This window comes from Suricata suricatta, chromosome 9 (genome assembly GCF_006229205.1).
Source record: "Suricata suricatta isolate VVHF042 chromosome 9, meerkat_22Aug2017_6uvM2_HiC, whole genome shotgun sequence".
Lineage (NCBI taxonomy): Eukaryota > Metazoa > Chordata > Mammalia > Carnivora > Herpestidae > Suricata > Suricata suricatta.
In genome coordinates, this window is record NC_043708.1 from 108,717,560 (window position 1) to 108,742,957 (window position 25,398).

The window sequence follows — 25,398 nt, forward strand, 5'->3', positions numbered from 1 at the left end:
GGACCTGAATCTGAGACAGGAAACCATCAAAACCCTAGAGGAGAAAGCAGGAAATAGTCTTCTTGACCTCAATTGCAGCAATTTCCTACTTAATACATCCCCAAAGGCAAGAGAATCAAGAACAAAAATGAACTACTGGGACCTCATCAAGATAAAAAAGCTTCTGCACTGCAAAGGAAGCAATCAAGAAAACTAATAGGCAACCACCAGAATGGAAAAGGACAATTGCAAATGACATATCAGATAAAGGGGTAGTATCCAAAATCTACAAGGAACTCACCAAACTCCACACCTGAAAACCAAATAATCCAGTGAAGAAATGGGCAGAAGAGATGACTAGACACTTCTCCAAAGAGGACATCCAGATGGCCAACAGACACATGAAATGATGCTCAGCATTACTCATCATTAGGGAAATACAAATCAAAACCACACTGAGACACCACCTCATGCCAGTCAGAGTGGCTAAAATGAACAAATCAAGAGACTATAGTTGCTGGCGAGGATGTGGAGAGACGGGCACCCTCCTAGACTGTTGATGGGAATGTAAACTGGTACAACTGCTCTGGAAAACAGTGTGGAGATTCCTCAAAAAATTAACAATAGAACTCCCTATGACCCAGCAATAGCACTGCTAGGGATTTACCCAAGGCATACAGAAGTGCGGATGCACAGGGGCACATGTACCCTAATGTTCATAGCAGCACTTTCAATAACCAAAGCATGGAAAGAGACTAAATGTCCATCAACTGCACTGATGAATGGATCAAGAAGATGTGGTTTTTATATACAATGGAATACTACATGGCAATGAAAAAGAATGAAATCTAGCCATTCGTGGTAATGTGGATGGACATTAAGGGTGTCATGCTGGGGCACCTGGGTGGCTCAGTCGGTTGGGCCTCCGTCTTCGGCTCAGGTCAGATCTCATGTTCGTGGGTTCAAGCCCCACATCAGGCTCTGTGCTGACAGCTAGCTCAGAGCCTGGAGCCTGCTTCCGGTTCTGTGTCTCCTTCTCTCTCTTCCCCTCCCCCTCTCATTCTCTGTCTCTCTTTATAAGAAATAAATAAAACATTAAAAAATTTTAAAAAATTATTTACAAAAAGGGTGTCATGCTACGTGAAATAAGTCAGGCAGAGAAGGACAGATACCATATGTTTTCACTCATAAGTATTACAGGAGAAACTTAACATAGGACCATGGGGAGAGGGAAAGGGGAAAAAGTTGGGGAGAGGGAGGGAAGCAAATCATGAGAGACCCTTGAATACTGAGAACAAACTGAGGGCTGAAGTGGGAGGGGGAAAGGTTAAGGAGAGTGATGCACATGGAGGAGGGCACTGGTGGAGAAGAGCACTGGGTGTTATATAGAAACCAACTCGACAATAAACTATATATATATATATATAAAGAGTCAGCCACTTAACCACTTAACCGAGTGAGCCACCCAGGTGTTCCTAGGATGACTGTTAAAGGAGAAGGAGAAAGAGGAGGAGGAGGGGGTGGGGGAGGAGGAGGGGAGGAAGGAGGATAAGGGAAAAATGGCAAGTGTTGGAAAGAATGTGGAGAAATTGAAACTGGAGAATTTGTGCACTGTTGGTAGGAATGTAAAATGGTACAGCCACTATGGAAAACAGTATGGCAGTTCTGCCCAAAATTAAAAATAGGATTACCATATGATCCATCAATACCAGTTTGGGATGTTATATCAAAAAGAATTGAAAGCAGAGTCTCAATGAGATATTTGTACACTGGTGTTCATAGTAGCCTTATCCACAAGAGTTAAACATGGAAGCAACCCAGATGTCTATCAACCAATGGATGGATAAAGAAGTATGGTATATTATTCAGCCTTTAAAAAGAAGGGAAATCTGACATATGTTACAACATGGATAAACCTTGAAGACATGATGCTAAGTGAAATAGGCCAGTCACAAAAAGACAAATACTGTATGATTTCAGTTATGTGAGATATCTAGAGAAGTCAAATTCATAGAAATGGAAAGTAGAATAATGGTTACAGTGGCTGGAGGGAGTCAGATTTGGGGTTTCATAAGATGAAGAAATTTTGGAGATGGGTTGCACAACAATGTGAATATACTTAATACTAGTGAACTGTACACTTAAAAACGGTAAAGGTAATAAAGTTTGTGATGTCTATTTTACTGTAATTTTTAAAAATGAAGAAGGGCTGGGAAAAATGAAATAAGATAAAAACAGAGATGGAGGCAAACCAGAGGAGCCTGTTAGCCATCACCTGAGGGTTGATGGAGGGAGGGGCGTGGGAGGACACGCTAGATGGGTGATGGGTGGTGGACATTAAGGAGGGCACTTGTGATGAGCATTGGGTGTTACATGTAAGAGGTGAATCACTAAATTCTACGCCTGAAACCAATATACAGTATATGTTAACTGACCTGAATTTAAATGAAATCTTGGAAGAAAAAAATGAAGAAGTGCTTTAAGGAGTGCAGAAAAATAGGCACAGAGACCAAGAAAGAACAGAGACTCTGTTGTCCCTTAATCCTGATCCAGGAGAACTGTGAAGTGAAGGAGAAAGGTAAACCAAGCCTGAGAATCCAGGTTCCTCTGAGAGAGAAGAATCTCAGCCTCTCAGACTCCAGACTGCAGGCTGTACACCTGGACCTGAAGGGCTCATCAGCATGGTTCAGTCACTGCCATGGCTTAGAAGTGTTAACAATCAGCTTTGGGTGATCTGCTCTGAGTCAAGCTGAAGGAAAGGACCTCCCTTTACCTTCAGAGGTGGAATTAATTTTAGGAAGTGAAACATTAACATGAGTAGTCTTAAGCACTACTGTGAATTTTATCCAGTCAGGTCTTCACTGGAAGAATACCTTTTAGAATTAAGTAAGTATAAGGATCAAAGACAGATAGGAGTGTCAGGTGACCAGCTGACCAGTTATAGCTAACGTGCATATCTGTCTGAAGTCAGAGAATAAGTCCCAGTTTTATGCAATTCTGAAAACTCTAGCTCAAAACTTAACTGTAACTCCAGTTTAGTTGCTAAGCACCGAATAAAGTAGAATCCTGGATAAAATTTGAAAAATATGGCCCACCTAGTTACCTACAGTATTCATTATTCAAAATCCGGGCAGATATTTAAACAAACCCGTGCAAATACAGGTAGATGTTACTTAATTAATTATAGGATGGTGATAGGAGGGTTGATGTGATAACAGATCATTGGCCTTTTCAGTTACACCAAACTTCAAGATTAAAAAAAGAGACGCCTTACTTCAAAGAACATTTAAAATTTTAAAGGTTCAAAAAACTGAAGTGGAAAGAGTACATGGATTGATTACTTAACCTGTATCTGTACCTGGGGCACCCTGGATACATGAATATTTGCTAGGTAAAAATAATAATAGAAATAATACAGCCTAAGTTGGAGAATGGGACAAGCAGAGCAATCACTATTGTGATTTATGAATTTATAGATTTTATGTTATAAAATCTGAAAAGAGAGGAAAAAATATATAGGAGTTCAATGATTTGGAAGATTTTGCCTTAGGACTAAAAAACACTTTTCCTATAAGACTGGTACTGACAATTTAACTTATTTTTTGTGCTTCCATAGCAGAGATAATGTAGGTTAGGAAAAATCTACTACAGTCTCCATGCTGAACAGCAAATAAAACAGACTTAGGAACTGTTAACTAACCTTATTATGGTAACCATAATAATCACATTGTATCAAATAATCACATTGCATATCTTAAACTTATATATGTTGTATATCAATAAAGCTCAAAAAATATTTTTAAAAAGACTTATTTAGCTACCTTTGTATGAAGGGTTTGGAGATCCCTAGCTCTGACCTGATATAAATAGAAGTTAACATTTTGAGATACACGAACCTTGAATTTTTTATACAGGCACATTTTAATGTTCACATTCATATAAATCCAAATGCCACGGAGAAAAGTTTCTGGCACTGTGTTTGTTTTACGTAGAAATGGGTGTCTTTAGTGTAATTAGGGTATTATTCCATTTTGAAAAATTAGGTGCATTTTCCTTTAAGGGTACCACACAATGCCATAGGATGTAAAATATAGGCACGGAGTATGGAGTACATAGACTGCATGGAACTTAGCTGCAGAATTTATGGGAAAAGGCTGAGATACATTCAAAAACTGCTCTAACATAGTCCATGAAGACCTGGATGCACATCAGACACTCTGAGTACTGTCAAGGCTGCAGAGGATGATCATGGAAGAAGAGGGGCTCCAGCACCTTCTATCAGGCAGATCCTGTTGTGTTGCTACTATTACTGCATTGTAAGCATTGAATGTACAAGTGTTACCAATAACTGCTAAAAGTACTACAACATACAGTGTGTTTAAAACATAGGTTACTTCAACCACAAACCTCATGCCTATTGATTAAAAATAAGAGAAATACTACTCGGTTGCACTGGCATCAAAATTTAAGAGAGAATGTAAAGTAACTATTTTCATTAAAAATCTCATGTGTACACTACAGATTACTCCTGTATGCAGATGGGAAGAAATCGAAGTCAAAGGGCCAAAAAGGCAAAACTAATAGGCTTAGTTAGGTTCTCACAGGCTGGTCAACTTTTAAAAATTCAATTAATGGGGCACCTGGGTGGCTCAGTGGGTTAAGCATCCGACTTCGGCTCAGGTCATAATCTCACGGTTCGTGAGTTTGAGCCCTGCGTAGGGCTCTGTGTTGACAGCTTGCTCAGAACCTGGAGGCTATCTTCGGATTCTGTATCTCCCTCTCTCTGACCCTCCCCTGCTCACGCTGTCTCTCTTTGTCTCTCAAAAATAAATTAAAAAAACATTTAAAAATTAAAAAAAAATTAAATGTTTGGATGCCTGGGTGGCTCAGTCAGTTAAGCATTCAACTCTTGATTTTGGCTCAGGTCATGATCTCATGATTTGTGAGATTGAGCCCCCCAGTTGGGGTCTGCACTGATAGCAGGAAGCCTGCTTGAGATTCTCTCTCTCTCCCTCTCTCTCTCTCTCTCTCTCTGCCCTCCCCTGCTCATGTTCTCTCTCTCTCAGAATAATAAATAAACTTTAAAAATTAAATTAGTTGCCAACATTTAATATAATTAAAATGTAAACTGTAATTAAATCATGACAGTCTCACCCATTTAAAGTTACCTACCCTGTAGCATTTGAGTTGGTGATCCGTGTTTTATGAGGGGGAAATCTAATACTCCCTTCCAGAAGAAAATGGTGGAATTTTGGGAGATTATACCATTTGCTTTGATACCCTTTAAATTATGTCTGCATTGATATCGGTATTCTTAAAATATATAGAAATCACTATTAATCAACTGTAAACTAAAGGATTTAATTTCAGGAATAATAAAAACACAAGCTTAGAGGCTTAAATATATCAGGACAGGTGTAACCATTAACTCTGAAGATTTTTTTTTAAATAATTTTTAAGATTTAAATTCAGGTTAGTTAACATACAGTGTAGTTTTGGCTTCAGGAGTAGAACCCAATGATTCATCTCTTACATATGACACTGGTGTTCATCCAAAAAATTGCCCTTCTTAATGCCCATCATCCATTTAACTCCTCCCCCCCAAATTCTGAAGTTTTAGAGAATGTTTAGGATCACAGAGATAAGACTTGAATAGGGCAAGCTGTCCCACACTGGTGTCAGATGTTACATTTCAAAAAAGCAAAATCCGATACATTTTAAAAGTCGAGTTTCTAAAGCATTAATTTGTGTTAAAATTCAGCAGAGAGCTGAACTCACTTAAGAAGCAATATATTATTTTGAAGGAAAGGAACACACTTTGATTAGTAACAAGATTATCTAATCAGATCAGTTGGTAGTTAAATACTAATAAATTGTAAGGGCCCAACTGTTCTGCAAGGCAGTACATATGCTTCCTCTCTCCTGAAAATGTGGCAGGGAGCATTTGGTGACTCTGAGTGGGAGCAGGAAGGAAATGAGAGATCTGGCCATCTAAACCTGCAACGGTTATTTATGAATGCACTTGGAGTACATGTGTGTTAAGAGCCATCACTTGTCAAAACATACCTGTGTAACACATAACTATTAAAATTATGAATTCCACTATAAGGCAGACCTCTTTTCAACTGGATTTGCTTATCCTTCTCTCTTAAGCTGCTCTGAATCTGAAAAGATGTATAGATGGGCTGCCACAGGTCACAGAATTTGTCAATGATGTGACACCTGAAAAACCTGTACAAAAAGGGGGAGGAAAATGATCAAATTCAGGCTGATACCATTGAGTGGGGCCCAGATGAGGAGGGCAGATGGACCAGGACCAGCAGAAGCATCATTGGAAGCCTCCTTTGTACAGCTGCCCTCATCCCAACAAGTTGTATTGGACTCCAAACAGCAAGAGTGCCCCTAGCATCGTGAGCTTAATTCCTGAACCAGACTCCAAGTTGCATCATGTTCTATACTCTGCGCACGCTATTCCCTCTGCCTAAATACTTGCTCCCTCTCACCTCTTTTCTCTATTTGACAACTTCTTGTCCATCCTTGAGATCTCATCTTGAATATTAATACCTCTAGGAGCCCATCTTGACCTCCCAGACTAAGACAGGTGCCTCTTGTTATTGTGCCCACAATCCCTCCAGGACTTGAAAGACACTGATAATACTGAATTGTAACCCCTTGTTTATTATACCCTCATAGCTCCAGACTCAATGAGACGAGATGCCAAGGCTGCTTTGCTCATATTTCTATTCCTAATGTGGAGTAAGTTACTCAGAAGATGTTGGTTGGATGGTTGAGTAAATTCAACCTGTCTGCTTCTTAGCTCATTCAGGTACTCTCAACAGGCCTCTGAGCTATGGAACTAGCTTGTTTGTGAACAAGACTTAGAAGATGGCCAACAATAGCCAACAATGGCCTTGATGCCTAACAGAGCTTCCCAAAAGACAGAAATTCTTGGGAAAAGTGAACTAGAGGTTCTTGATGAAGGCTAGAACTTCTCAAAAAGCTGTCTGAAAAGAATACAGTAGAACAGAGGATACATGTGTGAAGGGAGGAGGAAGCTTGGAAATATCTCTTCAAGGAAAAGTAGAGGTGATGACATCTTGACATGAAATTGAGAAGCACAGACCAAAGGTCAGATAATCTAAAAAGATGAAAGAATTCTTTCATGGAGGAAAGAACTCCACAATGGAACCATGAAGCTACCGGAGCCCCTTTTAGGTGTAGACTGTGAGCAGGAAGTCTGAAACAGTATGAGAATTAGTAGGAGTCAATAAATGCCTGTCAATTAGGTTCCATTCTCTCCCTGATCGTGGACAGCTTTTTCCACCTAACAACATCATGTCTGATCTTGAATAAGACAGGAAGAGAGTCTTATCCAAGGGAGAGAGTCAGCAGACATCAGGGCTATTGGCAGATAAACTGGAATGATATAGACCAAAAGGTGAGAAAAACACCAAAGAGCTGACATAAGAAGCTAGCATCACTTCTCCAGCATGGAAGCTGCCTGGAATGTAGCTGGTTGTCAAAAAAGCACAGGCTCTCTACCCCTCCTGTTCTTAAGGAGCATTGGTCTTTCTGCAACAGGAAACAGTGCTTCTAAAAAAACCTTTGAAGCCTTTCCATTGTCCTCAATAGAGAGTCAAATTCCTCACTATGGCCTGCAAAGTCTGTCTTACTAGACTCATATCTGGCCATAAGTAGCCAGATAGTTGCAGTGAAGAAATGAGTGGCCTCAACCCAGAGTAAACTGGGTTTCTTCTCTCATCAGAAAAATATGCAAAAGGAGAATAATTCCAGCCTGGCTCTTCAAACAAATCTGGAAATTCAATCTGAAAAAACAGGAGTGAATTCTTTCAGGAGCAAGGTGTCAAGAGCTCCCCTCCTCTATCTCCAGCATCTTCATAGGCTCTTCCTACCTCTTTTGGGTCTGGGGACCCTGGGACCCCATCTCTCCTCAGTCTAAGCTGGGAAGGCTAAGCTGTTTCTGGTGCTGAGCAACTCTGGGCCCCACTTTCCCCCCAACCCAAGGAAGCTCTAGTAATAAACCATAAGTAGGACTGACGCGAGGAGTAGACCCACCATCCCCTACAAGAGTTCGTCAGATAGGGAAGTTACCTCCTCGACCCTCACTGGCAGCCGGCTTCACTTGGATCGGACGATTCATCTGAAAGACATTGGACCAACACACCTAGTCAGCATGACTGCTTGGTCTTAGCACCTGGCTTCCTCTCCCCTGGATGCCTCAGGATCTAAGCCCTGGCCCCTTTGAACTCTGCACTCCACCACCCTCACAGCGGGCTATAGATTTTCTCCAAGAATCCTTCCTTAAACTGGGGAATTTAAAAGGTGCTGAAATCTGAAGGACTGGGTGATTGAAAGCTTGGTGGCAAACCAGGATGAACCATGATGGTTAAAAAGATTCTGCTTTGGGCTCTGGGCTGGAACTATGTACACCTGTCCCTCTGGCTCCTGGACCTCCTTAAAGGTTTTGAGTGAGAGGAGTTGGGTGGGAGGGTGGAACTGGTACTGAAGATTTGTGTTTTGTTTTAAAACTGAGAATATAATTCTATATGTCATTTAGATTAAACAAGCTGGGAATTGGACTTAGTGCTGTCTACCCCAGCTCTGCCATTTAATGGTTGTATGACTTCAAGTAAGCCACCCTCTCTCAGATTCAGCTTGTTAAATGGGGGAAGCCTTCCCAAGCTTCTGAATTACCACAGTTTCTACACTCACCCCTCCAGTTCCTTCCTTGGGCCCCTTTCCCTTGAGGATGCTGGCATTCTCCAGGGCACCGTCCTCAGCCCTGCTCATCCCTCCGTCCCCATTCTTCCTGAAGAATCTCACCCACACCCCCAGCCTCAGTCATCGTCCTCACAGGGTTGACTCAGAGCTCTGCCTCCCCAACCCACACCTCCCTCCTGAGATTTAGACCCATGTACCCAGCTGTTTGTTGGACAGTCTGACTAAAATGCCCCACTGGCATCTTCCACTCAACACACCCACACCAAAGCTTATCTTTTTGCCCGAACCTGATCCTTCCAGTCATCCAAGCTAAAAACCTGGAAAGCAGCTTGACTCTTCCCTTTATCCCCTCCCCCACTAGCCAATTTCACCTTTTAATTCGGGGGTTCCCTGATCAAGGGTAGATAAAATCACCTGGGAACCATACCAGACTCTCAAGTTGGGGAACTGTATAATTTGTAAAAGCTCCTAGGTGATTTCGACATACACCCCCACACATCCCCATCCCCCAACCACCCTGAGAGAATTCATGATTGAATCCCCATCTCACCTTCCTCTCATGGGTGTTGTGGGGATCACATGAGATAATGGGGATGCAAAAGGCCTTTGTAAACTGCCAAAAGCTGGGTGCGTAGGAAGTGAGGAATTATTGTTGGGGGCAGACAGCTGAGTGCCGGGAGGAAAGAACAGCGGCCTGGCGTTCATGGAGGAAGGGGTACTGATGCCCATCTGGCCTGAGAAGGTGATGATCTGACCCCCTCCCTTCAGGAAATGCACTGCTTCTGCACCAATCAGGGCCACTCCATCCTCTACCAATGTGCTCGTTGCCGAGACAACAGGCAGCTTCCTGTTACCATAGCCACAAGTGCTACCCAGTAACCATGGTAACGTCCTGGCAGTCACAGTTGAGCAATTTCCTTTGGATCAAATTTGGGGGTGGGGGAATGGGGAGGAATTATTGAAGAAGAAGAAGAAGAAGAAGAAGAAGAAGAAGAAGAAGAGGAGGAGGAGGAGGAGGAGGAGGAGGAGGAGGAGGAGGAGGAGGAAGGCGGCAAGGAAAAAACAGGCCAAGCCTGAATCAGTGCAATCCCCCTCCCACCCAGGGCTCAGGTTCTTATACGCTCTGACACACCCACCCGCCGGTGGTGGAGCCCCTGCAGTGTACCAGGTTGTGGGTAGGGGCCGAGACACTGACAGGACTCAGGCTGCAGCCTAGAGGGGATGACAGATCAATCCAAGCAGATCAGGGAGAGCTGGGCAGGTCTGGATTGGTGGGATCAGGGACCAGGAGGAATGGGAACCTGGGCATGGCCACCTGTGATTGTGGAGGAGAGACCAAGAGACAGAGCCATGCAGAGCAGAGAAACAAGGAGAGGTGAAGAGACACAGGAAGACAGAAATAATGAGAGAAAGAGACAGACCTAGAAAGGGGCAAGGAAAGAGAGAAATACTGGTGGATATGGGAAGGAAATGAAGGGATAAGGGGTCAGGAAGGGATGCAGGAAAGTCAGGGAGGAGTGTGGCAAGAAAGAATGAAAAGGGGGAAGAAGCCTGGGGTGGGGGGCAGTGAGGGTGAGCAAGACCATCATTATTTTATTAGTTCTTAAATAGATCCTGAGAATTTCTCTCTGGAACCTAGAGTGACAAGCACATGTGACAGCAGTGGTTTCCATGGCAGCTGTCTCCCTGGCTGGTTTTCTGGAGAGATGAAGCTCATTAGTGCTCTGGGGGACACCCTTTTCTCCCTCCCCCACTCCCCACTCCTTAATGGAGAATGGACATTAAGTGGTATATACAAGTCCCATAGATCTGGTAGGGTCCAAGCCTCAGAGTCTGGGCACCTGGGCTTTCCACCATGTGGGCATTTTCTGAAATCTGTGAAGAGACCCAGGCTAGGGCCTTCACAGGAGACAGCAACAACCTTTGGGAATCTGTTCTCAATGGCTTATAGAGGGTAAGATAATGCCACCACTTCCTAAAAGTCCACTATACACCAGGCCCTCTCTGGGACACTTTACATGCATTGTCTCTAAATTCCTTCCAACTGTTCTGCAAAGTAATATCATTATCCCCATAGTACAGATGGGAAAGTTGAGGCTTAGGGAGGTTAAATCTTTTGTTCAAGATCACGTGATGAGTAAGTGATTGAGCTGGGATTTGACCCCAGGTTTGTCTGATGCTGAAACCCATGTTTTTGTGTTGTGCTGCTCAACTCCATTCTTAAGACATGAACGCAAGTAATGAGGTTCAAAGTGACGAGGGCCTTAGGAGGAGTGCAAAGTACAGTGCTGTGAGAGAGGCTGATCCAGCTGGAAAGGTTGACACAGGGTAAGTTTCAGAGAGGAGGCAAAGTTTGACCTGGGCCTTGCAGGACTGGGGTCATTGGGCCACATGGAGATAATGGCAGAGGTAGAGGTGGAAACTGGACGCTTCAGGTGGCAGGGGGATGGAAAGGGAGCTGCAAGTCTAAAGGAGCAAGGATTCTGGTAGGCACCTGGCATGGAGGTAGCGGGTAGAGCAAACTGATTCCGAGTCATATAGATGTGGATTTAAATTGTAACCCCATTACTGGCAACTTCTTTAAGGTCTTTGAGTCTCAGTATTAGTAAAAGGGGGAATCATGATCCCCCTTGCAGTGATTTTTGTTTGTTTGTTTTTAATGGAAGGGTGTAAAACTAAAAGGTAGCCAATGGCTAGGTTGGGGCAGGTTGTGAAAATCACAACAAGGAATTTTGACTTTGTTGTATATCAAAGGCAGTAGGGATACAGGGAAGGATATTAAGTATGGAAAGATCCCATGAGCTATCAGTGTGCAGAGAAAAGATTGGAAAGGGAAAGATTAGAAACAGGAAGATCAGTAATAAAGGTAAGGGGTGAGGTGACCCAGACCAGGAGAGAAGGAAATGGATAAATTCAAGAGAAGTTTAGGATGATTAACTGGACTAAAGTTCTATTGGATATGGGAACTGAGGGAGAGAAGGAAATATTGGCTGACTTTAAGGCTTATGGCTTAAATGTTGAGGATGTTGGCAGTTTGGGAGTTTGGAGATGCAGGAGGGGGAGGAGGAGCCCAAGAGGATGAGGACAGAGTCGGGGAGAGGTGGTTCTCCTTCAGTCCCCACTGGGAAATACTTAGGGATGACAGCTAGGATTTAGGTATGCTCTGTGTGGCTGAAGGAGAAAGAGGGCTATCCACATGAACTTCCTAAGCAACCCTATCCTGCCTTGTTCCTGCCTCAGCCATCACAGCCAGGGCAGAGATGTGGGATCAGGGTAAGCTAATCCCAGTCCTCCCTTTAGGAAAAAAGGGCTTTGCCTATTTGGCCAAGAATTTGTCATGGGACCTCAGGTGAGCTCTTGCCCTTGACTGAGCACCTATTCCCTTGAAATTTTCCCAGGTAGAGTCCAGGCCCATGTCTGCTTCAGGGCCAGCTCTGGAGAGAAAATCAAAGGAGAGAATGTTAGAAAGAGGAGAGAACAACCTATTCCAGGCAGGGGAGTGGGGAAGGTTGGAGGTAGCACAGAGGCATATGAGGCCCTGGTTCTTTGTCCACCACAAGCAGGAGGGAAGGGAAGGCCCCACCCCTTCTCCCTGTTTGACTTGAATAAAATTTCTACTTTGGGTTCAGTGTTGCCCTCTTCAGACATTTCTGTTTTGATGCCAGCTATTCCTAACACTGAACACCTGCACCCACAGCCGCTTCCACCATGGGAAGAATATTTATCAGGATTTCTGGTGGGTCTAAGAGAGGTGTGAGGGATGCAGGAAAGAGTGAGGAAGAGAAAAAGCAAACTACACCATTTTCAGCTCTTTGTTCTACCTCATCCCTTCTTTTAATTCAACCCAATGCCAAGTCCCATTGGTTCTAGAGTCTGTATGGATACCCTAAACAGCTCTCAAGTCTGTCATTTTCTCCCCATCCCTGCTCTATCTCCAGCTTCAGGCCAGCATCGTCATTCAGGTACACTCAAGAAACCGTGTCCTAAAGGATCATCTGCCTCCAGTGTTGCTTCCTCTTTCCGTTCAACCATCACACTGAAGCTGGAGTGAGCTTTTAAAACCAATCCCTCACTCTTTCCTGACTAAAATTCATCCACGGTTCCCCATTGCAAGCCTCCCAATAAAGCCAAAGATCCTAAGACTGGCAGTCCAAACTTGTGGGTCCTGACTTTCTTAATGCCCAAAATACACAATACTTTCCATTCATATGGAGCCTTGGCCATCTTTATTGGACATCTTCACTGCCAGTTTTCACACTGTACCTAGCTTTTAGCTTTCTAGACTCTCAAATGTGATGAAATATGGTCGTGATTGGGCTCAGTATCTCCATTGTGAAGCATCTCCTCTCTCCACTTTGATGCCTCATTTATGTGCCTAGATGTAAACCCCACTGGCATGCAATGAGTTATTTCTAGGCTAGAAAAGCTCCTTGGGGGCAAAGGTTCCAATTCACTCACGGGGTGGCTGCTAGCACATATAGTGTCTATGTGTGTTAAAGAAAGGCACTCCCCCGACCAAGGGATGAATTAGAAAAAAAAATGTGCCTCCCCTCTGGGCTGGCACAGCCCTGTGATAATGTGCATGGCTTGGTCAATAGAGCATGGCTGGATTTTAGCCCCCACTTGCCCTTTCAACTTAAGCTGTTTTGTGGCCGGCACAACTTGCAAAAGCAAATCCACTTAGTTCTGTCTCTCTCCTTCAGTGTTTGAAGGGATGAATGGCCAAGGGAAAGGTGGTCATGAGCAAGGACAGAGACAAGTATGAAGGCACCTTCTGGGCTAAGATTGGCCTTACCTTCTTTAGGTGGATTCTAGAGCCTAAAATGAGGCTGCAAGAAGTAGCTTCAGCTTCATAGAGAAGAAACTACAGAAGGTGAGACAGACACTGAGGTTTAAAGGAAGTCCTCCTGAGTAGGGAGCCCAGTTTTGATAGGTGACAGAAATTAACAGGAGCATGTGGAGGGGAGTCATGGTGAGGTCCCAGTCCAGTAGATACTGTGACATTTTCCCTAGAGGTTCAGGACTTTTCTCTGGGGAGACAACTTTTACTGCTCTCACAGTGACTATCCGTCCTTCTCTAGTAGGAGCCCCAGTTGAAGTCTTTCCTTGCTTTTCCAGTAGATGGCAGCTGTGGCCAGGACCCAGTACCTACAGAGAGCTGGACACCCTCCTCCCTTCATGCTGGTGGGCCTGAGGCCAGGTGACTAAAGCTGCTGCTGCCCCTGGCAGGCCCAGAGGAAAGATTGATGGCACGGACATGGCTTGGGCTGGCCAACAGGGCCATCGATTTTCATTTAGGAGAATAATTAAATATTAATTTTCACTTTGTTAAGCTGAGGAGGATGAATAAAGCCAATCCTGGCAGTACAGAACAAAGCCAGGCCATGTTGGAAGCCTGCAGATGAAAAGGTGGGAGAGGGCAGATGCACCCAGTCTCCATCCCCTTCAGAAACTTAGACCCTTGTCTGCCTCCAGCTTGGCACAGGTGATAGGGTAGTGGTTAAGTGAGTGAGTTCTGGAGTCAGACTACCTAGATCTTCTTAGATCTTTCTACTAGTAGCTACCTAACCTTAGGGAAGTCACTGTTTCCTTTGACTCTGTTTCCTCATCTATAAAATAGGAATTCCAGTAGCAATGCCTTCTTCATAGAGGATTAAGTGACTTTGAGAATGCAAAATGCTAGGAACACTGCCTAGTTTCAACAAATGTTACCTATCCATTATTATTATATTTTGTTATATTATATTATTATTTCTCTTTTCTCCTTCAGAAATTATCCCACTAATGTCAAGCTTCACAGCCCTTATCTCAGATGCCCTCAGCCTCATAAAATCCTCCCTTTGTGGAGCCCTATCGCTGGTTGAAGAAGGTTTTTTTCCTCCCAAAGTCCATCTTAATTATTTCAGTGCTCCCATTTGCTTTCAGGATAAAGTCCAAATCCCTCACCCCGACATCCAAAGTTTCCTCTTCAGCCACTGCCCTCTGGTGGGTCTTCTCTCTGGCCTGGCCCATGCTCACCCAGGCCTTCCTCCAAACTCCCAACTCCATTTCATACCCATCTTGTTCCTTCTGTCTCTGCACCTTTACTATGCTATTTCCCACATGGAATGTTACAGTTTGTGTCAGCGACTTTCAATTTTAGCAGCAGAAGTCATTTATTCCCATGGTTGGATGAATAATAACTTCTACTACTACTCCTACTAAAACTGCCGTTACTCTTACTACTGTTGCTACCACAAGCTAACCTGTACTGAGTGCTTACTGTCTACCAAGAACTGTTAAGCTCTTTACATGAGTTAGTTCATCTAACTATTTTAACAATTCTATGAATTCAGTTTTACATATGAAGATGTTTCGATTGAGAAGTGAAGGCTTGCCCAAGATCACAGAGTTAGTGAGTGGTAGGGTCTGGATCCACAGCCGTGTCTGTTTGACTCCAGAGCCTCCACATGGAAGCTTGGTAGCGGTAATACATTGGTGTTACTTGATGCTGAGTCTTCAAGAGTGAGGCTTGAGTTGCTTCAATTACTGGGATTGGTCCTAGGACCTGACAGCCCACTAACCGCTTGATCAACTCTAGTTGAAGCTTGTGCTGCTGCTGGACAGCTCCAATCAGAGAAATGATTTCTTTATACTGAGCTGAAATTAGTGTGTCTGTTTTTTATACCCGCTGATCCTGATCTAGCCCTCTAGGGCCACCCACAGAAAACCAAATCCCTCTTCAGAATCTGAAGGTGGTTCGGTTACCCTTACTCTTAGCAGTAATATTTATTGAGATCTTCCTCTGTGCCTGGCACTTGCTAACTTCAGTTAATCCTCACAATAGCCCAGTGAGCTAACTGTTAGTATAACTCACTTCTTATAGATGAAGAAACTGAAGCTCAAGAGTCTAAGTAATGTATCTGGAGACACAGAACTGGTAAATGACAGACTTGAGATTCAAATCTAGGTCTGTTGAGACTCAAAAAGTCATATTTTTAATCATTATGTTAGGATGCCTCCCTGTGAAAGCCCCCACACCCTATCGTCTCCAGCCAAATATCTCCAGTTTTTTTAAACCATCATCCGTGATATATTTTATTTCCCCATTCCATCCTGGTCTCTTTCTGATGGCCTAATGACCTTCTTAAATCTGAGGCTTAAAATTGGATGTAGTTCCACGCTTGGCATTTGAATAGTCCTCTTTTTGTAGACATATCATTCCTTCGACAAGAGAAAATGAGGCTCTGTTGTATGATTTGCTCTTGGTGAACCCACACTAGTTCCTAACAATCACCACTCTCTTCCTGCTACATGGTCCATAGGTCCTACTTTGCCTTTTGCCCAGTGATTAGCCATTAGCTAAGGCCATCCCGGGTGCCACTGATATATAATGGCCTAACTGCTCATATAGCCAGGTCCTCTTAGCTTTAACCAAGTGTTTGGGAAAGAGGAGGAAAAGTAATCTTGGCTAATCAAGGCACCCCTAAAAAACATTACAGAAAGAGGACAGAGGGGAATGTTACTAAGAACTCTAGAACTGGAAAAAGTAGGATAACAGCCCAGCAGGGTCTCTACCGCATGTATCTGCATATATTCTCACACCAGTGACAAATGACACCTTAAGCCATGATTTTAGCTAATGCAGACAAATTCTAGCATAACCCACAATACTGATGCCTGTCTGAAAAGATGGGGTGGAATATTTGGTCCAAGTGTTAAGCCCATTTCTTTGAGCCAAAAGACTAAATATAACAAGAACTGATAGCTGTTCAGGGCATACATAAGCCATGAAAAGTGACTCTGCTTCTAGTTCCTGGCCCCAAACCCACCCCTACATGCTGCTTTGGCATGCACATAGGGTACGTCCCCAGCCTGAGGTGATCCCCACCCCCCAAACCTGGTGGACTTACCCCTGGCAGGGTCTTCTGCTCGTGCAGTGCACTCTGGGCCTTGAGAGCAGAGTCCCGGGCGCAGTAGGTGAGGAAGGCACAGCCTGGGGAGGAAGAGGCTGGCTCAGGGGGTTTCCTGAAACCCCCAAATACTCTTCCTGGAAAGATCCCATTAGTTGACAAACTCAAGGCCACTCTTCTTTAAACAAGGGCACTGCTCTAAGAAGCCTTCTGTCTCCCACCTTCCCTGAAGGGAGGGGCTTCATGTGTTTGAGTCCCAGACTCTGGCTCTCTCTCATTTGCTCCTGGCTTCTTGCCTAGGGAACATGTGTACCCACATCCAGCCACAAGTTCATACAGTCCCACATCTCCCCTCCCCACTCCAGCTGTAAGTCTGGTTGGGGTTAAACCTCCCTAAGCGGCTTTGCCTTCAGCTTTAACCCCAGCCTCCCCCTTCCTTTTTGGATTCATACTCACAGAGTCTCCCAGAATCAGCCTCAATTCTTTCCCAACTCAGTTTCAGATGAGAGGAGGCCAAAACGAGGGAAATGATTGGGAACCAAGCCCAGGACACCACAACTTCTTCTTAACACCTCTCTCCTCCAAGTTTGAAGCCAAGGAATAGGTGAATTTGAAGCTTGCAAGATGTGGCTGGCTTAAGGACTTTCTGTAGAGAAGAGCTTTCACCGGACCTCCAATCCTATCCAAGGAGCTTGCTCAGTCAGCTCCCTCAGTGCTTCAAGATCGGGCCTGTTAAAGGATTATTGTGCCCCAAATCTTACTTCTCTAAAAGAGCCAGTAGTTATGGAACAGAGAAGAAGTCTGGGTTGAGCCACAGGATCAGTCCTACTCCCCTTTGTTCAGACTCAGAAAGTGTAGCCTGCTAGGAAGCACTGAGGCAGGGATCTCTTCCTTTCCAACAGTCGTTGAGCACTCACTCATTCAAAAAATATTTGTTGAATACTTATTTACTTACTTTGGTGGGCGTTATAATGGGCTTGGGAATGAAGTGGTAACAAGACAGACACATTCCCTGCTCTCATGGGAATTATGTAAAGGATCATGAGGGCACATAATTTGAGTCAAAAGGATTGAGGAATGCTTCAAAGAATACATTGAGTCCTCAATAACAAATAGGGCTTAACCAGATGACAAGAAGGGTGGTGATTATTTAAGGCTGAAGGAACAGCATGTATGAACAGCTTCATACAGTACGTATGAAGACTGAGGCAAGAATTTGGTGTGTTGGAGAAATGGATAGAAGACTAGTAGGGTTGGAGATTGGTGAAGGGAGGCAGAGTGGACAGTGAGGTGTGCTGTGATCAGGTTATCTATAACCTTGTATGCCTCAGTCTGGATTTTGAACTTTTCCTTAAGGGCAATGAAGAGCCACTAAAGGATTTTAAGCAGGATTCTGACATGATAAGATTTGTGTTTTCAAAAAGAGCCTTCTGAGTGTGGGAATAAGAAAGACTGAAGGAAGAGAAAGTGAATGTGAGAAGCTATTAGGAGCATGGTGAAGTTTTCCACTTAGACCTCACCAGACTACAAAGGCAAATGGGATCATTTTCTATGATGTCTTCCAAGGGGCTGCCCCCTTAAGGTGGGTGGCTATCTGTTATTAGTTGAGTTAAAGGGATTTTAGAGAACACCTTGGACAAACTCTTATTGTATAACAGGGAAACAGGGAGTATGTCAGTAGAAGAATAGGGTTTAGAACCTCCTAATTCCTAGACTGAGGTTGTTTTCAAGGTACTGTGGCTGCCTCCCCCAGTACCCAGCCACCAAAAGGAAAATGAGTCACTCTGGATTTTGGTTGTCACTGTTGCTGGGGAGAAATTGGGGAAGATGTTGACACATAGACCCTCCCCCAATCATCTTGCAAGCCAACCCGTCCTTGGAGAGCTGCAGGTTGGTCTGGGGACAAATCACCAAACACCTGATTTTGCTTACATCTCTGCTTCATCTTCTGCCACTAAACCATATCAACTGACGTCAGAACTCGGCAGGGCTGGGGCCCAGCCTGAAAGCTTCAGCAGCCAAATTGCTGCCCAAAAGAGCCCATGTGGACTACCTGGGATAGAGGGTGGAAGAAGGAGGGATGGAAAGACAGAGGAGCATGACTTGAGGGAGAGACAAATGGAAAATTTAACAACAGGAAGAATTAGAGCTAAATGGAGAGAGAAAAAGGGTAAGGGAACAATTCAGAGACTCTGATGGTGTTTGAATGAGAAGAGTGAGAATTAAAGGTATCTTATACACTTCCCTTATTGTACAGATAGCCCAGAAAGATTAGATTGTGCTTACATACTGAAATAAATGTCTAGAAAATAAGAAAGTAAGTTGGTATGGATGGACAGTCAGGCAGCAGGACTGCCTTAGAAGGAATCATGATGGTATAGTCTTATTCTTTCATGCCCCCTTTAAAGTAACCCCACTTCAAAGTGTGGAAGATGCACTGCTACCTAGCTGGTTTCAGACCTTTTGTGGGCATTTTTGTGAAGCTCCTGTATAAGTGTGCCTCCAAGATGAGAAGAGGTGGCAGTCTGATTCCAGCTCTCAGCCCTTAGGAAAGTACCTTTAGCTGTTACCCAGGACCGGCCATTTTTCTCTTAGAAAAATCACGTAGAATAGGTGATGACTCTTACCCCTCAAATCCTAAAACTGAAACATGGTGAAGGTGGGGAGAGATAGAGGTCCTTGCCCCTCAAATCCTGAAACTGACGCATGGTGAGGTGGGGAGAGATAGAGGTGTTTCTCCTCAAATAATTTCCATCCCCTGCCCATGTACAACATGTGACTCTGGCTCTCTTACTCCAACTCAGCCTGGACAGACTTTTCTGCATGTAAACAAGCCTCCTCCCTCTCTCTACAGGAAGAAAGGGGTGTGGCTGGACAGACTGTGGTGCCTGTCTCTCTAACAAGGACAGGGAGAAAATCCCTTCTGCCTCTTCAAACTGACCCACCCTGAGGTTCTGATCCACAGGATTTACTCCAGGACCTGCCTGAGAAGGAGGGAAAGCAGGAGTCCATAAAGAGGATTGGGGAAGGGTATAGACGAGGCACCAGAGTAGGAAGATTAAAGGATGAAAGAAGTGTAGGTTCAGCTGAGAGGAAACCTGAAATGAGGGGGCACAGGTGGTAGATTTCTCCAGTGGAGGCCAGGGTTCTGGACTCAAGTCAGAAGAGGAAGAGAGTGTTGAGATTCTGGCAGGGGAGGAGAGATTGGGTATTGTCAAACATGAGGGTGGAATTTGAAGCCAAGAGCCTCCTCAAGTGGAATTCGATTTTGTGAGTTAGTCAGGCCCAGGTTCTGAACAAGGGAGGAATTTGGGTTTGGGGGGGGGGGTTAAGTTAGCAGTCTGCATCAAAAGAAGGCTCTGTGTGAGGGCGGGGGGTTGGCTGGGCTTGGAAGCCAGAATGAGGGGTACAAATCCAAGATGTGTATGTGGGTGGTTAGGCCTGAGTGGGGTGACACCAGATTAGGGGAGGAGGTCAGAAATTACTGGTCCAGGGTTTGGGAGATTGAGAGTATTAGAGACTCAAAGGTCAAATAAGTTTTCAAATTTCAGTATTTGGAATGTCTAATGAGAGGGATGGAGGGAGGTCCTACTGAAAGATTGGGACTGTTGGGATGTGAAAGGTGAAGGGTACGGAGTTAAAGGTTAGAGCGGAGAACACGTCAGAGGATCAGAGTGATGATCAGAAGGAGGATGTCAGAGAGAAAATTCTGGGTTGGGGGTTCTGTGATCTGGGGAGGAGACTGGGCTGAAGTGGGCTGGTATTGGACTGGTGTTGAACTGACTCTAGGTAGGGCTAAGGTTGGGGCTGCGGTTGAGGCTGGGGTTTGGGCTGGGCCCACTCTAATCGGATTGGGGCAGGGCTGGGCTGGGCTGGGCTGGGCTGACCCCGCGCACCTTTGTGGAGGCCGGTGAGCCGGTCCTTCAGCACCGTCAGCTCGTAGATGCGGCCGAATTCCTCGAACAGCGGCTTGAGATCCTGCTCGTCCAAGCCCCGCGGGATCTGCCCCACGAAGAGCTTGATGGCGTCGTGGTCCTTCATGGGCACGGCAGGACCGGGGTTTAGCCCGCTCATGCCGACGCCGCTGTCCGCGGTGCTGAAACCCAGGCGTGGGCCGTGGCCGGCGGGCGGCGCAGACCCTCCGGGCGCCGCGGCCATATCCCCGCCCGGTCCGCCCTCCCGCCGGTCCCACCAGTCCCGTCTGTCCCGCCGTCCCTCCCTGGACCGGTGGCGAGGGCCAGGGGGGAGGGGGCGGGGTCCAGGCTACGAGGGCGGGGGGCTGCACAGGGGGCGGGGCCCGGGTGGAGGGGCGTAGAGGAGGTGGGGCGGGCTGGAAAGGGGCGGGGCCGGGGGCGGGGCAGGACCGGGCCGCGGCGGCGGGACGCTGGGGTCTGGGTTGAGGTCCCCGCGCCGCGCTATCCGGGCTCCCGCCCGAGCTCTCCCGGAGCCGAGCCCCGAGCCCCAGCCCCCGTGCTTGGTGACGTCAGGCAGCTGGCCGCCGAGTCTACGCAAATGATTTGCATAATGAGGAAGCAGCGACCAATCAGAGCTGCAGTTGACCGGGCTCGGCTGGGGGCGGGAGGGGCGCCTGGGCTCACGCGCTCCTGTTCGCCATGGCAACCGGACCCTTGGACGCCCGGTGTGTGTCGAGTGTGTGCGGGCGTGGCTGTGGATCGCGCGTGTGCGCCTTGGACCGCGTGAGGGGAAGTAGCTTCGTCATGCGTGGTGATGTCTGCGGGAGTCGGAGCTACCCCCTCCTCACACACAGGCACACACGCAGCCTCAGACACCTCCAATCACTGGAGCGTTTCCTGCGGGGGTGGATGGGGATTCCTCTTCTTCATTCCCACTACCAAAGCCAGGTCCTCGGAGGCGATCCCACCCCGGTCCATCACACATCTCTCCTCGGTGTCTTCATCCACTTTCTTACCCAACGAGCCTCATCTCCCCACCCCCAATTAAAGTAAAAATAAATTTTTAAAGAAAGAAAAAACAATAAAGCAAAATTCTGAAACACTCCTTGAAGACAGATTCCTCCTTAGGAAAGTGATGGAACTTATATTAACCATATTTGCTCAGTTGCCTCTTTCATCCCAATTCCACGAGCTCTGAAGTGTTATCCTTTTTCAGAAAAGGGAGCTGTGGATCTGAGAGTTAAGGAGGTTAGGCAAGCCAGTTCCATCTGCTGGGCCCAGGATAAAAGAAGAAAGGGAAATAGACTTACTATGTATCTAAATATCTAAAAGATACAAACCAAATTACAATTTGTTAAATTTGTTCGCCTCTAATTTTCAGAAATATACGTCTATAATAAAAATGAAAAGTATGTGTAAAGCGACCAATCAGAATCTTATTACTCTTATTTATGTCTGAGTAGTCTCTTGATAGGCTAGTGATGTTTGAACAGAAGTACACACTGGGGATAAATAACTTATAAATTCTATAATTATTTCACAAAACATTTTCTTGATTTCTTTCAATAAAATTGCTAATCTCTGCGCATTGACTATTTCAAGAAACTTCAAGAGTAGCAGTAGCGCTTGGAATGAACAACATATTCTTACAGAAATATTCAAATTCAGAAATAAATTGTGATTTCAATTTTTTAAACTTTTAATAAAAGTTACTTTTAGTTATCTAATTATGAAATGTGTCAAAACATTTTGCTTTGATTCACTTTGATATATTTAATTTTTTTTCTTCAACATTTATTTATTTTTGAGAGACAGAGAGAGACAGATCATGAGCAGGCGAGGGGCAGAGAGAGAGGGAGACACAGAATCTGAAGCAGGCTCCTGGCTCTGAGCTGCCAGCACATAGCCCAATGCGGGCTCGAAACCATGAACTGTGAGATCATAACCTGAGCCGAAGTCTGACGCTAAACCAACTGAGCCACCCAGGCACTCCACTTTGATATATTTTTTAACTTTCTTCAAACTTCCTCTTTGACCCATAGATTATTTATAACTGTATTTTTTTAGTTTCCAAATGCCTAGAGACTTTTCTCTTATTGATTTCTAGTTTGAGTCCATTTTGCTTCAGAAATAATCTGTATGATTTAAATCATTTTACATTTGTTGAGGTTTTGTGACCCTCAGACTATGCTCAGCCTTGCTAAATGATTTGGTGGTGCTTTAAAAGAACGAATATTCTGCTGTATTTTAAATGCTCATTAAAGCCTGTTGCTTGATGATGTTGTTGAGTTCTTCTATGTCCTTGCTGACTTTATGTGTAATTATTTTATCAACTGTTAAGAAAGGGGGGTTGATGTCTCCAACTGTAATTGTGAATTTGACTATTTCTCCTTTCAGTTCTATTAGTTTTTGCTTCACATATCTTGCAGTTCTGTTGGTTGGCCCATACAAATTTAGAATTGTTATGTGTTCTTGGTGGATTGACTATTTGGTCATTATATATCATTCTCTGTTCTTGAAAATTCTCTTGCTCTGAGATCTACTTTATCTGATATTAGTATAGCAACTCATGATTTATTCTGGTTACTGCTTGCATAGTATATATTTTTCTATCCTTTTATTTTCAATCTACGTGCACTGTTATATTTGAAGATAATTTCTTACAGATAGCATGTAAGTGGGTCGTTTTTAAAATTAAAGCTGTCAATCTTCACAGGAATTTTAATTCCTGTATTTAGGCCATTTACATTTAATGTAATTATCCATATGTTAGGACTTAAATCTGCCACTTGGCTTTTTGTTGTTGTTGTTGTTATTGTTTTCTTTTTTCTTTTGCCTTCCTTAGGATTACCTATCCCTTATTCTACGTATAGCATACATAGATGTCACAGTTTACTGGTGTTGAAATTTTACCAGTTCAAGTAAAGTATAGAAAACTTATCTACTTTTAAGTCCTTTTATATTCCATCATTTATAATATAATTGTCTTAAATATATTCTCTCCTTGCTTTGAGAACCACATCAGATGATGTTATTTAAAAACAATTTGGAAAACTGGAAATGCTATAAAGCTTCTTATATATACCCATACATTTGTTCCTTATATTGATCCTCTCTCCTTCCAGATAATCCAAGATTCTTTTTTTTTTACCATTCCATTTATATTTTAAAAACTTCTTCAGGTAGTTCTACTGTTAACAAATTCTCTAAATTTTCCTTCATCTGAAAATTTATTGATTTATACTTTCCTGAAGGAAAATTTTACAGATATAAAGTTCTGGTTTGATAGTTCTTTCAGCACTTAAAAAGTGTTTGCCACTTTTAAAAAATGGCAGCCATAGTTTCTGATGAGAATCTTTTGTCATTCAGTTTGTTCCCCACACTCCACCACCACAGGTAAAATTTCCTCTCTTTTTCTCTGCTTTCTCTGTCTTTAGTTTTCAGAAGTTTGACTGTGATATGTCTTGATGTACTATCTTTGGCTTAATCCTGTTTTGGCTTTGCTCTACTTCTTTGATCTATAGAGTTTGGCCTTTTGCTATATTTTGATCATTTTCAGCCATTATTTCTTCAAGTACTTTCCAGCCCCTTCCTCTTTCCCCTTTTACTCCAGAATTATGATGATAGGAAAGTTAGATCTTTTGTTATAATCCCATGGGTCCTTGAGGCTCTGTTAAATTTTTAAGTCTATTTTCTCTCTATTGTTCAGACTGGGTATGTTCTGTTCTTTCTTCAAGTCCACTGATTATTTCCTCTTGTAATCTACATTCTGATGTTTGAGCCAATCTGGTGAGTTTTTATTTTGGTTTTGGTATTTTCTCAGTTCTAAATTTTCCATGTGATACTTATTAATATCTTCTATTTCTTTGTGAGACTTCCTATTTTTTTTCAAGTGTGTTTGTAATTACTTGTTGAAGCATTTTATGATGGCTGCTTTAAAATCTTTGGTAGTTAATTCCAATATCTGTTCCATCTCAGTGTTGGTACCTATTATGAAATTCTGGGTATTTTCTTATGAAACTTTGAATATTTAAAATTTCTATTTTAGCAGGTCTCCTTTGGCCCTACACTAGTTGAGAAACAGGGATATTGCCTTGTTACTGACAGGTGTGGTTTGAAGTTTAAATTTCCTACTAGGTCTCTGCTAAAACTACCCTAAATGGGAGGGGGAGGGGTCTTATTACTACTGGATGGAGGTAGAAACTTCCAGTTAGGTCCCTTTGAGACCATTCCAGCAGAGAGGGAGAGAAGTCCCATGTGATATTCGTGAACCCACAGAAGAGGACCTTGGTGATGTTGGGTGGGGATGAAATTCCTATCTCTCCATTTGACCTTCCTTGACACCACCTTGGTGGTGAGAGGAAAAGCAGTCCCTTCTTACAGCCATAGGCTTTAAGGCTAACTGAATCAGAATTGCTGGGGTGGCACATAGGCATAGTGTTTCAAAGCTGCCCTGTTGCTTTCAATGTGCTTGCAAACAAGTTTAAAAACTACTGCTTTAGGATTCCCTTTCCTGAGGAGTCTGTTGGTGGTAAACTTTACTATGTTTATCTAGAAATTCAGTATTTTGGTCCATTCCTTGAATCATAGCTTAGTCAGTGTACAGTTATTTTCTCTCAAAGTTTTGAAGATATTATTTCATCATCTTTTGATTTCCATTTTTGCTTATGAGAAGTCAACTAACAGTCAACTAACTTGTCATTTTTCTGCAGGTAATTGGGTTTTCCTTACTGTTGCTCTTAAGATCTTTTCTTATTTTATTTTATTTTTTTTAATGTTTATTTATTTTGAGAATGAGGGCAAGCATGTACGTGGGAGGGGCAGAGAGAGAGAGAGAGAGAGAGAGAGAGAATCCCAAGTAGGCCCCACAC

The 25,398-nt window shown here is 43.9% G+C and overlaps 1 protein-coding gene across 3 annotated transcripts in view; it reads right to left on the minus strand.

Moving 5' to 3' along the window:
• Positions 1–20,876, minus strand: part of CELF6 (CUGBP Elav-like family member 6) — a 31,846-nt gene extending 10,970 nt beyond the window's left edge. For 2 of the 3 annotated variants that reach the window (XM_029951682.1, XM_029951681.1), the window contains exons 1-3: positions 20,510–20,872; positions 16,614–16,696; positions 8,092–8,140 (exon numbers count right to left, since the gene is read on the minus strand). In XM_029951682.1, the coding sequence (XP_029807542.1) occupies positions 8,092–8,140; positions 16,614–16,696; positions 20,510–20,771 (394 nt within the window). In that variant the 5' untranslated portion in view covers positions 20,772–20,872. Of the gene's footprint in view, positions 1–8,091; positions 8,141–16,613; positions 16,697–20,509 lie in introns of all 3 variants that reach the window. The other variant, XM_029951683.1, reaches the window with a different exon arrangement.
• Between the last annotated feature and the right edge of the window lie 4,522 nt (positions 20,877–25,398).